The sequence below is a fragment of the Nicotiana sylvestris genome, chromosome 7 (genome assembly GCF_000393655.2).
Source record: "Nicotiana sylvestris chromosome 7, ASM39365v2, whole genome shotgun sequence".
NCBI classification, from domain to species: domain Eukaryota; kingdom Viridiplantae; phylum Streptophyta; class Magnoliopsida; order Solanales; family Solanaceae; genus Nicotiana; species Nicotiana sylvestris.
The window spans coordinates 151,207,473-151,221,215 of record NC_091063.1 but is presented as its reverse complement, the minus strand read 5'-3'; the positions used below and the strand labels follow the sequence as shown (position 1 = coordinate 151,221,215).

Below are 13,743 nucleotides of genomic sequence, written 5' to 3'. Positions count from 1 at the left end.
GGAATCATAGAAGTGAAACTTTTCCTAACCGTTCCATAGCCTCGCGAAGATAAGTACAGTCGTCTCCTTACTGATCCACGAAACTCTACTAAACTTGCTTGTGACTCATAACACCTATGAACCTAGAGCTCTGATACCAACTTGTTACGACCCCAATTCTCCTCCGTATGATATCGTGACGGCCACTAGTCTTTAAGACTAGGTCATCCTAACAAACATACGGAATAACTGAAATAATAATTAAGTCTCAAACTTAGCAAGTATATAAAACAAACTTTGCAACTCAGCATATAGAACAATCGAGACCCGACAAAATACAAGTCACAAGCTCTAAGTAGAAATACTGGATAATACTATACATCAATGTCTATATATAAAAAATAATGAATAAAGAGATCTAGAGAGGGGGACTCCAAGGCCAGCAGATGCCGGGAGGTATACCTTGAAGACTTCGCAACAAAATCCTAGCTAATGCCTGGGCTGATAGGAAGTACCTGGATCTGAACAAAAAGATGTGCAGAAGAGTAGCATGAGTACACTACAACGGTACCAGTAAGTGCCAAGTCTAACATCGGTAGTATAGTGACAAGGTCAGGTCAAAGTCAAACTGGAATAAATAAAAAGACTGAGCAAATGTTAGAGTGCGTAATAATGACAGTAATGAAATTGAAATAACAAATAACATATCAAGATTAGCTACACAGAACTTGCAATTAGTGCAATACGGAGAAATCAAATAATAATACGCTAAGGAAACAACAACCAAAGGCAAGTGCAACAATGGAGAAAATGCCAATAAGATTCCCTACCGAGGTACCGTCTCATAGTCTCAAATCATAGAATAAGTCACAATCTTTCCTTATATCACTGCAGGAGCCTTTACATTTAGTTTTGAAAATCATTTTCTTGAAATAGCATCCCGCGTTTTAGCCCACCTTATCACACCACATGGCTTCTAGTAGTTCCCTTACTAGCCACGCGTATCAAGCCCACCTTATATCACCGCGTGATTTTCAACCCCAAAACCGTATACCAATGCATGCGTATCAATATCACAACGTATCACAAATCGCACTTCAAGTGCCGAATATCACAACTTGACAAAAGAAACCGACAAATACATTATTTTCACAATAAGGAGCCCACAACTCAACTAAAATGTACACAAAATCTCAACAATAACAACAGGAAGTGAATAACTCAACAGAATGATATTGCACAACTTAACACTTTGCCTCAATAGGAATTACGGCCTTTGTAAATCAATACCAATTTCAACAAGAAGATATTTCGAGAATGACAACTTCAAGTAAAGAGTTCAACAATTAAATAATAAATACGAAATAAACGAAATTAGAACTTTAACTAAGCATGTAGAACAAACAGCGGTAAGGGATACGACAAGTAGAACATGTGAAATTATACTAATGATGATGAAGATAACATATTAAGACAACTCAAATAAGACATGGAAGTAATCTACATAATTAAAATTGATAATTTCCATATTTAGCCTGTATACACACTCGTAACCTTGCGTGCACGGCTTCCACACATCATAATAACACAAACAACACCAATCTTAAGGGGTAATTCCCCCTCCTCCCGCCCCCCCCCCCACAAAGTTAGGCAAGTCACTTACCTCAAATCACACTAACTCAATTAACTACTAGGTCTTTCCCTCAAATATCCAACTCATAAAAGCTCGAATCTAGTCAAAACAACTTTATACTATAAATATAACTATAGAAAACTAATTCGAACAATAAAATTATGATCTTTACAAAGAAATAAATCAACCTGGGTTTGCGTCTCGGAACCAGACCAAAATTATAAAATCCGAACCCATTCGATAACGAGTCCAACCATGCAAGAATTACTCAAATCCGACCTCAAATCGTACTTCAAAACTCAAAATTTTAGCCTAAGAAGTTTCTACCATTTCCCCCCAATTTTCTAACTCAAACCACTAATTAAATGATGAAATTAATAATAGATTCATGTAAATTAACCAAAATCGAGTTAAGATTCCTTACCCCAATGATATCTCTGAAAAACCCTCGAAAAATAACCTCTCGCCGAGCTCTCTAAGTCCAAAAATAGATTATGAATCAAACCCTCGAAAATCCCTCTTTTCTGCCAAGCAAAACCGCTTTTGTGGCCTTTGTGTCGCTTATGTGGCCTTTGTGTCGCTTTTGCGACGCCGCACTTGCGAAAAAACCATTGTAGGTACGGATTCCACTTAAGCTCAGGGGATTCCTCTTCTGCGAATAAAATCTCACTACTGCGAGTGCGCTCATGCGGATAACTCTCCGCTTCTGCGACCCTAGGCTTGGCCATCCACTTCCGTTTTTGTGATTCATCACTCGCTTCTACGAGTTCGCTTATGCGAGACTCTAACTGCATTTGTGGTCTCAGTTGGGTAGGCTACCATTCGCTTCTGCGAGTTTGCTCCTGCGGCCAATAGTGTAACAACCTATCTTCAGCAGTGAGGTTAAGTCCAATTGGTCCGAATTTGATCTGAAACACACCCGAGGCCCTCAGGATCCCATCTGAAAATATCAACAAGTCCCAAAACACATAATGGACCTACTCGAGGCCAAAAATCACACCAAAAAAAATCGACTCTACGAATCGCAACCCAAATTCAAGCCTATGAACTATGAACTTCCGAATTCCAAAATCAATGTCGATTCATACCAAACCAACTCCGATTAACTTCAAATTTTGCACACAAGTCATAAATAATATTACAGACCTATTACAACTTTCAAAATCAGGATCCGACCTCGATATTAATAAAGTCAACTCTGGATCAAGCTTTCCAAATCTTCCCAATCTTAATTTTTCTAACTTTCGCCAATTCACGCCGAAATGATCAACGGACCTCCAATTACACATCCGGATACGCTCCTAAGTCTAAAACAACCATATGAAGCTATTGGAACCATTAAAACTCTATTCCAGAGTTGTCTACACATTAGTCAAACTGCAGTCAACTCCTTCAACTTAAACCTCCAACTTAGGGACTATGTGTCCCATTTCACTCGAGAACTCACCCGAAACCAAAACCAAACATCCCGATAATTCGCATAACCACAATATAACAAAGCTGATGCAATAAATAGGGAATCAGGGCTAAAATACTCAAAATGACTGGTCGGGTCGTTATATGGGATTGCACAACACCCACCCCTAATAACCATCACTGGGTGGAAAAAATTAGATATTGTAACCCTAGTATCCCTTCCAAATTGATAACTTTGGCTCAACTATTTTCATTTACTTTATGGAATCTTTGGCTAAACTGAAACAAAAATATAGAGAACAATTCCATGGATAGTGTTTCTATCCCTTTCATCATCAACCAAGCCATTGAATACTACTACTCCCTCACTAATGGGGAAAGTAATCACTCGAGGACTGTCAATTGTAGGACGAGTTGGAGGAAGCCACATACTAATTGGTATAAACTAAACTTTGATGGAGCTTACAAATAAAATATCAGCAGTTTAGGTGGAGTTGTTCGAGACCACAACGGGCATTGGCTCATGGGCTTCAATATTAGGGTGCAAGTTATATCTTGTGTCCATGCAGAACTACTAGCACTCAATCAAAGTTTGGAATTTGCCTTGGGAAAAAACTTTTTCCCACTTGAAATTGAAACATACTCACCAGGTAATAAGCCTGTTAGAAAATGGGCAACATGCTTATATTCTCTTATAAATAATTGCAGGCAGTTAATTTCAAGGAACTAGTGGTCTGGCATAATTTTCGTCAAGGGAAAGAAGTAGCTGATCACCTGCTGGCAAAGGAAGCAACCAAGTAGGCCATCCTAAATAAGTTCAATTTTTTTTGTTATCCCTCCACCTTTGTTGTGCCCAGGATACTGGCGGATAAAGAAGGAGTTTTTTTTGTATGAAAACAGTGTTAGAAAGCACTTGTAGAAGTCTAGCTAAATTAGGTAATCTGAATGCCTTGAGGATATTTCAGCTATGTGCAATGATCCTATGGATCCTTTGAACGATGTTTCGTAGTTTTTAAATAAAATGTCCAAATTCAACAAAAAAAAAATATTATTTATATAAATAATATCACTTTTATAGATGCTTACCGATCTAAATTTCCAAATAATTAAGAAAATTTTTAAACCCCAAAAAAGTAAAATTTCTCATATCTTCATTGCCTATTGATTGTTTTTTTTTTTCCTTTCCCCTTTGATGAATTGGAATTTTTCATATCTTAGGAAAGTAATTTATCAAAAGTCATATATTTCAACTCAAGATATTCATCTGGATAAAACAAAAATTAAAAATTAATAGTAAAAGTATTAAGGCCTCATTTATTTTTATTAAGATTAATTAAGATGTCTGAATCTGAATACTTATCTGAATATTAATATATGCATTAAGATTAAAATGTCTAAATCTGAATACACATCTAAATATTAAGATGTTGTACTAAGATTTGATTACTAAATAATTAAGTCTGTTTGTTACTCTATAAATGAATGTACAAAAGCTTATCTTTATCTAAAAATTAGAAAGTATAAATTCGAATCAAATAGTACTAATTAATCTAATATGATACTAATAAAAAAAATATTATGATAATTAATGATTGTGATATCTAATAGTAGTGATTGTGGGTGCCAACCAGGGCGAAGCTATGTTGGCCCTAGGGTGGTCAACTAACCATCCTTCGTCGAAAAATTATACTACGTATAAGGTAAAATATTACTTGTTATTGATTAAAAATAGACTTTGAACACCTTTATTGAATTTTCTGGCTTCGATACTAGTGTCAACTGGGTAGTAGTTGGTGATGGTATTGGTTGATGATGGTGATTATGAGTAGTGGATGGTGAATGGTTGTAGTAGTTAACGTTGTGAAAAGATAAAATTGAGTTACTTTTCTGTTATAAAATATAGTAGAGTGACTTCCTAACCAATTTTTATTACTCCGTCCGTTTCAAATTAGGTGAGGTACTTTCCTTTTAAGTTTGTTCCAAAATAGATGACACATGTCTAAATTTGAAAATAATTTATTAAACTCTTCATTTTACCGTTAATGAGAAGCTTTTATAACCACACAAATGTCATGCTCTACAAAGCTTTTACCCCTTAAGTTTTTAAGATCACACGTTTTAAAAAGTTTCTTCTTTTTTCTTAAACTCCGTATCGAATCAAACTAGCTCGTTTAAATTGAAACGGAAGTAGCAGTTCAGAAAACTTCCGAGAAATCAACTCCATCATCTTGATGCCACCAAGTCACTTCACATTAACAGTAAGATTAGAAAGTCCTTCATTAAGCGTAGTGATTTTGCTTCACTTCGTAACAACTGGATTAAAATGCACCACTCAAATTAGTATTTTGCTATTCCTGACTCATGAGGTTTACCAATGATGAGTACGTGCCTAAAGAAGGATTCCATGCATGTCAAGTTGGTATTGGGGAACAAAGTTTGGTGCTTGTTTTAATGCATAAGAGCAAAAGACTACGACCCAAAAATATGCTCCATTTTATTACTTCTATATTAGAAATGGGAATGAGATGCCTTTCTTATCTTATTAGAATCCTTTAGTCTATTACTCCATATATTATGCATTCCTCTAGTCGTGACGTGATATGCCCAAAACTCTATAAATATAGCTCAGCTAAGATTACATTCTCACCAAGCAAAAACTCAAAACTTCACATCTTTAGGAGTAGCAAAAAATATTCAAGATGGTTCTCCAAACTCAACTTGGGTTGACCAAGAACCAATCCTACGCTCACGAGCAAAACTGCTATTCCGACAGCAGCCATGGCGGCTCTATGCAAATGACAAGGCCTTCGGGCTATTCCACCATGCCATATGGTCAGTCCACTCACAATCACATGATGATGGGTCATGGTGGCCAACACCATGGCGGACACTATGGCGGTCATGGCCATGGCCATGGCGGACATTATGGTAGTCATGGACATCAGGGGCCGCATATGCCCCATGACTCCACCAACTTTTCAAGCAACACCAGTATGGTCCATAATGATGGTGGCTATGGTAGTGGAATGCAACAATCTACCCATATGTCATCAGCCATGGGCATGGGGTCGACGAATTATCATGGTCATGGTTATGGTGGCAGCCACCCTAGTCAGTACAGCCAGAGCCAGAAGTTCAACTGGGCTCTTAAGGATTTGGAGGAATAAATTTACGACAAATTTGATGCTATCATGTATGGTGAAAGTATGTGTGTTTTGGTAGTGGCTTTCGCTATATATATAGCGTAAAGAACTACTACTTAAATAAGTGATGTACTAAGCAATCTGCTCCTGTACTTGATTATCTATGTATCTGTTTTGATCATTACTAAAATGATGTATAATTATAAGTATGTTTATAACAAAATTGGTTTTTGTGATTTTACTTAACAGAATCGACATTCCATTGGTGTTTTCATGAGTGAAAATACACCATGACTAATAGCATTTTACTCTAATTCATTGAAGAAATTAAAATTGGTCGTACAACTCCCTCCAGTCTTAAAATTTGTCATCTCCTTGGAATTAGAACCAAATCTTCTGAGATTGGACTACGGAGAGCACGCTTCCGTTTTTGATGAACTTATATCTAGTTTTCTTGGGTTGTGATCTGGTTTGTCCGCCGGCAAAGATCCGACGAATTTGGCGGGAGAATTTTTCGACAAGGAGACCCATCGGTGTTGATTGTTACCCGACCATTCTTTAGAGATCAAACTGAAAGTTAACCATTTATATATGTTTGCCTTGAAGCCGTGCGCAGCGGCGAGGCCGTTCGTGAATCTATCTCGGCAAGACAATTTCTCTATCTAGAAATTATTTTTATTAATATTAAGACGTCTCAATATAAATTTGAATACTAATTTATGCGTTAAAATTAAAATATTTGAAAAATACACATCTAAATATTAAGATATTACTTGTATTAAGATCTGAAAATAACTAAGACTTTTTGTTTACTCTACGTCTGAATGTACAAACTTGTCTTTATCTGAAAATTAAGAAGTATAAATTCAGATCATATAGTACTAATTAATCTAATATTATATTAATAAAATATTTTTAAATTTTTTATGATAGTTAATGGTGGTGATGTCTAATACTAGTGACTGTGGGTGTCGGCTGAGTAGTAGTTGATGGTGATATACTGATATTGATTGAATGGTGATTATGAATAGTAGATGGTGGATGACAGTAGTAGTTAACGGTGATGGTGGTTGTGATGGTGGTGGTCACTAGTGATGGTAATATATAGTGCTTATTGATAAATGTTGTGGTAATGATAGTTGGTGGTGGTGGTTGTGAATAATGACTAGTGGTACTGACAACTGACATTCCTGCTTGGCAGCTGTAGTAGTCGTAGCTGAGGATGATTGTAATGGATCGTAGGTAGTGGGTGGTGGTAATCTATAATGGTAGATGATGATGGTGATAGTGGTTAGTGGTGAACGTGTAGGAGTAATAGTAAATATCATTTTTACATAAATTCTTGAATATATAACATCTTAATGATATTAAGACTCTATTGTAAATCTTAATTACCATAATCTATTCAGAACCATTAAGAGATTGTAAATTAAAAAAACAAACAGACTTAATTGTTAAGATCTGAATGATTAAGATTAAGATCTAAAAAACACACACACTTTGATATCTGAAAGATTAAGATTCAGATCTCCATAATTTGCAAACAAATGTGGCCCAATTTTTTTTTAAAAAAGATGAATTAATGCAGCATTAAGCTGACATTTACAAGACTATAACAATAACATCGGCTTAACTCTAAGCAATTAGAATCGACTATATGAATCATAACGAAGCTTATCGTTCTATTTAAGATTATCTCAAAAGCATCTTGTAGAAATAAGCTAGCTTAAATTCCTTTTTCTTCCACGAGAGAAATTAATATCTGTAAAAACATAAATTTGTCCATTTCAATATATTTGTATCTATAGTTATATTATTCTATATTATATTAAAAGTATGAAGACCTTGCCGAAATATCGTTCGCCTTTTTAACCCTTTAAAAATTGAGTTCACACTAGATAGAATTATAATTGTAATATAGTAATTATTTTCCTAATATTTATGAATTTAAAATTAACTAAATCTTATTTATTAATTTTTTCTTATTTGAACTAGGTATAAACTCCTAACATTTAGGAATCTAAAATTGAATAAGATTTTATACATTTTTCTTTATTAAAATTGTGTAACTATTTTTCTTAAATATTCTAACTCTTTCATGTTTCTATTAATAAAATTCATAAAGTTAGCGTTGTTTATCAGCTTCTTCTCTTGAATATCCAACGGGATGGATTTAAATCATGGCACTACATGTAAAAAAAAAAAAAAAAAAAAAGTTTTGGACACGTTAAGTATTGTAATGTAATGAAAAACTTTTTTCAAGTTTTTGTCTTCATTTTAATTTTGTTGAATTAAACACCTAAGCACCATTAAACATGTTTTCAAATTCTAAATTTTGTAATTTTTTTGACCATATGAGTATTATTAATTCTAATCTTTTACATATGCACCAAAAGTTTAAGGATATTTATGTGCTATTTTAATATAAACCGTGTAATCATTAATGAAGGATAACACGTATATCGTATTTTGCATTAGATATAATTATCAATTAATATTTTTTTAATATTAAACACTTTAAAATTAACTAAAAATATTATTACTAATATTTTCTTATTTGAATTATTTGTAGGAACTCCTAATATTTATATTCAAAATTGAATACGATTTTTACTCATATGAATTATTTCTTATTTGAACTGCATAAAATAACTATAGTTCCTTAATCTAATTCACATCCAAAGAATAAAAACTAGTAATTTAAATGAAATTCTTTATTTATCAAAATCTAATAAAAATTATGATGATGGAATATGAACGAACTAAATTGCACTCATTTCAATAATTTTGCTTGAATTAGAAAATGATTGAGAATATCAAGGTATATTGTCTTTTGCTTCGACTAATAAATTCAATCAAAATTATTATATTGTTAATTCAAGTGAGAAAAGCGAGTTTGGATATAACGATCAGCAAGGAAACCAAAAACGTAAAGTCCATAAAGAATAAGTATGAACTAACTGATACTAAAATCGTTAATATCGGTCGACACTCCTTCCGTTAGAGATATAGTAGATACGCCCTAGATCCAATCTCATATTTGATGATTTGAACATAATTTGTGAATGTTATTTGATATAAAATATATATGACATTTGATATTCTTTTATCATTGTTATTAATTGTTTGACTTATTTGATAGTGTCCTTGACTAAATTTTGAGACTTGACAATGTGATGGATATCATGATAAGTGAAGTTTCTTATAATTTAACCTAAATTTGTTCTTGATCATAAGATTATTAATTTGGACATTAGTAATCGGGTTAGATCAATATTTGTGTGACCGTTTTTATGGGATAAAAATTAGTGATCTCGTTAATTAAATCACATAGATAGATGATGCATATGGAGATATGATCATTGGACCGACTCATTGGATAATTCCTGATAGTTAGAACTACTATAAACTGTCAATAGGATATTCTCTTGAAGAATGTGATGTAAGAATTTCCTTTTACTGTCAATAGGATATTCTCCTGAAGAATGTGATGTAAGAATTTCCTTTAGCTTAAGATCGTCATAGTAATTTACAAGTTATTTATTGTGCTTTGATACTAGACAGTTATGGCCCTAGGATGATAGCTGAAAGGATATTGTGCATGATCAAATGCTTGTAGAATTAGTGACTGATCAAGATGAAATCTGACAACTCTTAATAATGAGTTTAAGCTCCATACTGTCATGAATTATAAACGACCAAACTAAGATCTTGGCCAGCGCGATTGAATGAAAGAAGAAAAGAGTTTCTTAGGCCATTCAACGGTCGATTATATATTACATGGATACATAGTTGGTAGCCTATTAGGATTTGACATTTGAACTATCGCGACCCAAAATCCACCAAGGATCGTGATGGCGCTGGACACCACGGTTAGGCAAGCCAACACCAAATAACTAAAAATTTCTTGTTTTACTATTTTGAAATCATTCCTTTTTAAACATTAAACAATTAATAAAGAATTTTACTGAATAAATAATGGTGTCTTTAACAAACCTAAATACTGAATAATCTATTACTCATCCCAGAACCCGGTGTCACAAGTGCATGAGCAATTTCTAGGAAATAATGTAATACACTAACCGTCCGGAATGCAAATTGGACCGTAAAAAAATACAATACACTACTCTGAAGGATACTCTGCTGGCTATGGACCGTCTCGAGAAATGCAGCTCACCCTGTCTCCGTATCAACCATACCACTGCGCCGAACTAAGCTATAAGACAAACATGTGCATGTGCAACAAAAATGCATAGCAAGTGTAGCATGAGTACAAAAACAACGTGTACTCATTAAGTATCCCATCTAACCTCGAAGAGGTAGTGACGAGAGGTCAACTTCGACACTTATTAGTGGTTAGTAAAAAAGTGAATAAATACGAAGCAGAGTAAACATATTAAACAAACATGTATAAAATACATGAAACAATTCCCTTCTTTATGACTATACTCAATCTCTCAACTAGCATGTTCCCTCCGTAACCGGAACATATACATAAAAGTATAGTGGCTTTCATAAAATGGTTGTTACAAGTTTCAAATCAGGGAAAGATCCTCCGATACACTGGCTGCTAGCCAAATGTTAAGCAAGAGTCCCATAAGAATGATGTGTGTGCGTCTCTCTCTCTCTCTCTCTCTCTCTCTCTCTCATATATATATATATATATATATATATATATAGGAAATGTCGAGGCGTGCGACTCGATATAACATAAAAGAAAAATGTGCACTGTCGAGGGTCGAACGACGCGAACCATAAATGCATCTATTAACCTACCGAGGCGAATGGCCCGTTCCCATGAGAGTGTGGTACATAAATCCTGCTGAGATGAACGGCCTGATCCCATAAGTGTAGTATAAGAAAATACCCCGCTCGTGAATCATACGTGCGACGCGATAAAATATATATTTAAAAAATCACCCCGCTCGCGGATCATACTTGCGACACGGTCAAATATAAATTTAACATTAAAATCATATCTCTTTCTTGATTCTTTTCAAAATAAGGGAAATTCAGCTTGTAGCTTCTTAAGGAAATTACCCCGCTAGCGAAACATACATGGGATACGGTTAAACATAGATTTCTTAAGCTATTATAATATTCCTTTAATTCATTTCAAAAATACAAAGTTCAAATAAAAACTTTTAAGATCTCAAATTCCTCAATTTCAACTCTTTTCAAGAGATTTACTAAGCAAACTCAATCTCGCTTCTTCTCAAGGCGAACAATAAACATAAATCAACAACAATATCAACAAGGCATGGTGTAAACCTAAAACTATCCGGACATAGGGATAGCTAGTAGATACGTACGGACTCTCGTCACATCGTGCATACGTAGCCCCCACAAATAGAGGCACATATTAATTTGGTTCACCTATGGGGTTAATTCCCTCTTACAAGGTTAGAAAGGAGACTCACGTCACTCCGAAGTTCCATAACCGGCATTCCACGCCCTTTCGAAGACTCAAATCGATGCAAAATATCCAAAACTAGCCAATAATCATGTAAACCCATTAATATGTGTTCAATTACTCAATATAGTACAATTTATAACAATTTCTAACTCCGATCGAAAAGTTGATAAAATTGCCCTCGGCCCCTTCCGAAATTTTTCGAGGATAAAGTTTACCCATGACCTCGGGAACTCAAATATATAATTTATTCTCAATTCCATGCTCAAAATCGTGGTCAAAATCCAAAAATCTCAATTTCTAGGTTTTTCTTTAAAACCCAAATTTTCCTTTAGATTCTTATGAATTTTGATGTTAAATCTAATGTATAATCACAAAATATAATTGAAAATTTGTTAGAGGCACTTATCCAATGATTTGATATGAAAATCCTCTCTCAAAATCACCCACTCTCGGACCTAGGGTTCAAAATATGATAAAATAAAGCAAAAACCCGAGTTAGACAGCTAAAAACAAGCTGCAAATGTCGCATTTGCGATCCAGGGTTCGCAAGCGAAGAAAGCCTTTGCAATTGCGAACAAGGAAGGGCTGGAAAAGGTCGCATTTGCGACAAAAAGTTCGCAATTGCGAACTAGGCATCGCAATTGCGATGGAAATATTCGCAATTGCGACCACACCAGAACGAGCAGTTTTTTTCCGAAACAAAAATGAGCATAACTTCCTCATACGATATTCAAATTTGATCCATAATTACGATACTGATCTAATAGTTCAATAAAAAATAAATTTGGATCTCATTTGCTTAATGTGGTACTCTTTATTCCCAAAACAAAGCGACGTTGAAACATAAAATAAGAGCGCAATACAACCCGAAACACACCCGAGGCCCCTGGGACCCCGTCCAATCACACAACTCAGTCCCATAACATAACACGGACCTGCTCAAAGCCTCAAATCATGTCAAACAATGCTAAAACCATGAATCGCACTCCTATTCAAGCTTAATGAACTTTAAAATTTCAAACTTCTACTTTCGATGTTTAAACCTATCAAATTACGTCTGATTGACCTCAAATTTTGCACACAAGTCATATTCAATATTATAGACCTAATCCAACTTCCGGAATTGGAATCCGACATCGATATCAAAAGGTATAGTTCTGGTCAAACTTCTCAAAAACCTTCAAATTTCCAACTTTAGCCAAATGACTCCAAAATGACCCACGGACCTCTGAATTCACTTCCGATCACGCTACCAACACTAGAATCACCATACGGAGCTATTCCCAGACTTGGAATCCCAAACGGACATCGATAACACTGAAATGCACTTCAACCCAAACTTATGAAATTCTTCCAAAAATGCTAACTTCCACAATAGGTGCCAAAACATTCTCGGATCTTCTAAAACCCGATTCGGATATACGCCCAAGTCCAAAATCATCATACGAACCTGCTGGAACCTTTGAATCCCGATTCCGAGGTCGTTTACTCAAAAATGCAATTTTAGTCAATTCTTTTAACTTAAAGCTTCCGAAATGAGAATTCTCTCTCCAAATCAACTCCAAACTTCCCAGAATTCAATTCCGACCATGCGTACAAGTCATAATACCTGAAGTGAAGCTACTCAGGGTCTCAAACCACTGAACAACACGCTAGAGCTCAAAATGACCGATCAGATCGTTACATTTTCTCCCACTTAAACATACATTCGTCCTCGAACGTGCTGAGAATTGCACTGAAGTAGTCTGAAATCACTGCTTAACACCTCGTGCACCTACCCATGTTACCACAACTCAGTTGGGCATATTAGCTCGATCAAATCTAAAGATAACCTCTTTCATTTAGGCAAATAAATGTTACGACCCGGATTTCCCACCCTCGGGAGTCATGATGGTACCTACTAATGTGAGCTAGGCAAGCCAAACCTTTAATCTAATTACTTCATTAACCAATTATTTTTTTTAACAGATATAAAGCGATAATGTATAAACAGCGGAATATTTAATTAAGCGGAAGAAAAATAATAAAATATCTGATTCTGTAGCTATTACAACTACTTAAGCCTTATTCACCCAAAACCTGGTGTCACAGTGTCACAAACAGTCTAAGACTGCTAAATACAAGGTCCGAGAATAAAAGCCACGCTGTTTCTGAAG

General features: G+C 34.9%; 1 protein-coding gene and 1 non-coding gene across 2 annotated transcripts; both read left to right on the top strand.

Annotated features, from left to right (window-relative positions):
• The first annotated feature begins 5,657 nt into the window (after positions 1 to 5,657).
• LOC104210266 (uncharacterized) lies at positions 5,658 to 6,412 on the top strand. The gene has a single exon (XM_009759124.2). It carries the CDS (start codon positions 5,728 to 5,730, stop codon positions 6,193 to 6,195), a length of 468 nt encoding a protein of 155 aa, XP_009757426.1. The 5' UTR covers positions 5,658 to 5,727; the 3' UTR covers positions 6,196 to 6,412.
• A 1,852-nt stretch (positions 6,413 to 8,264) lies between these two features.
• Positions 8,265 to 8,365, top strand: LOC138874264 (small nucleolar RNA snoR97). The gene has a single exon (XR_011401305.1). It is a non-coding gene; the product is annotated as a small nucleolar RNA snoR97 (small nucleolar RNA).
• Positions 8,366 to 13,743: the final 5,378 nt, after the last annotated feature.

What these genes read in the sequence shown, in the direction of transcription:
- LOC104210266 (XM_009759124.2), top strand. Translation starts at nt 5,728, where the DNA reads ATGGTTCTCCAAACTCAACTTGGGTTGACCAAGAACCAATCCTACGCT.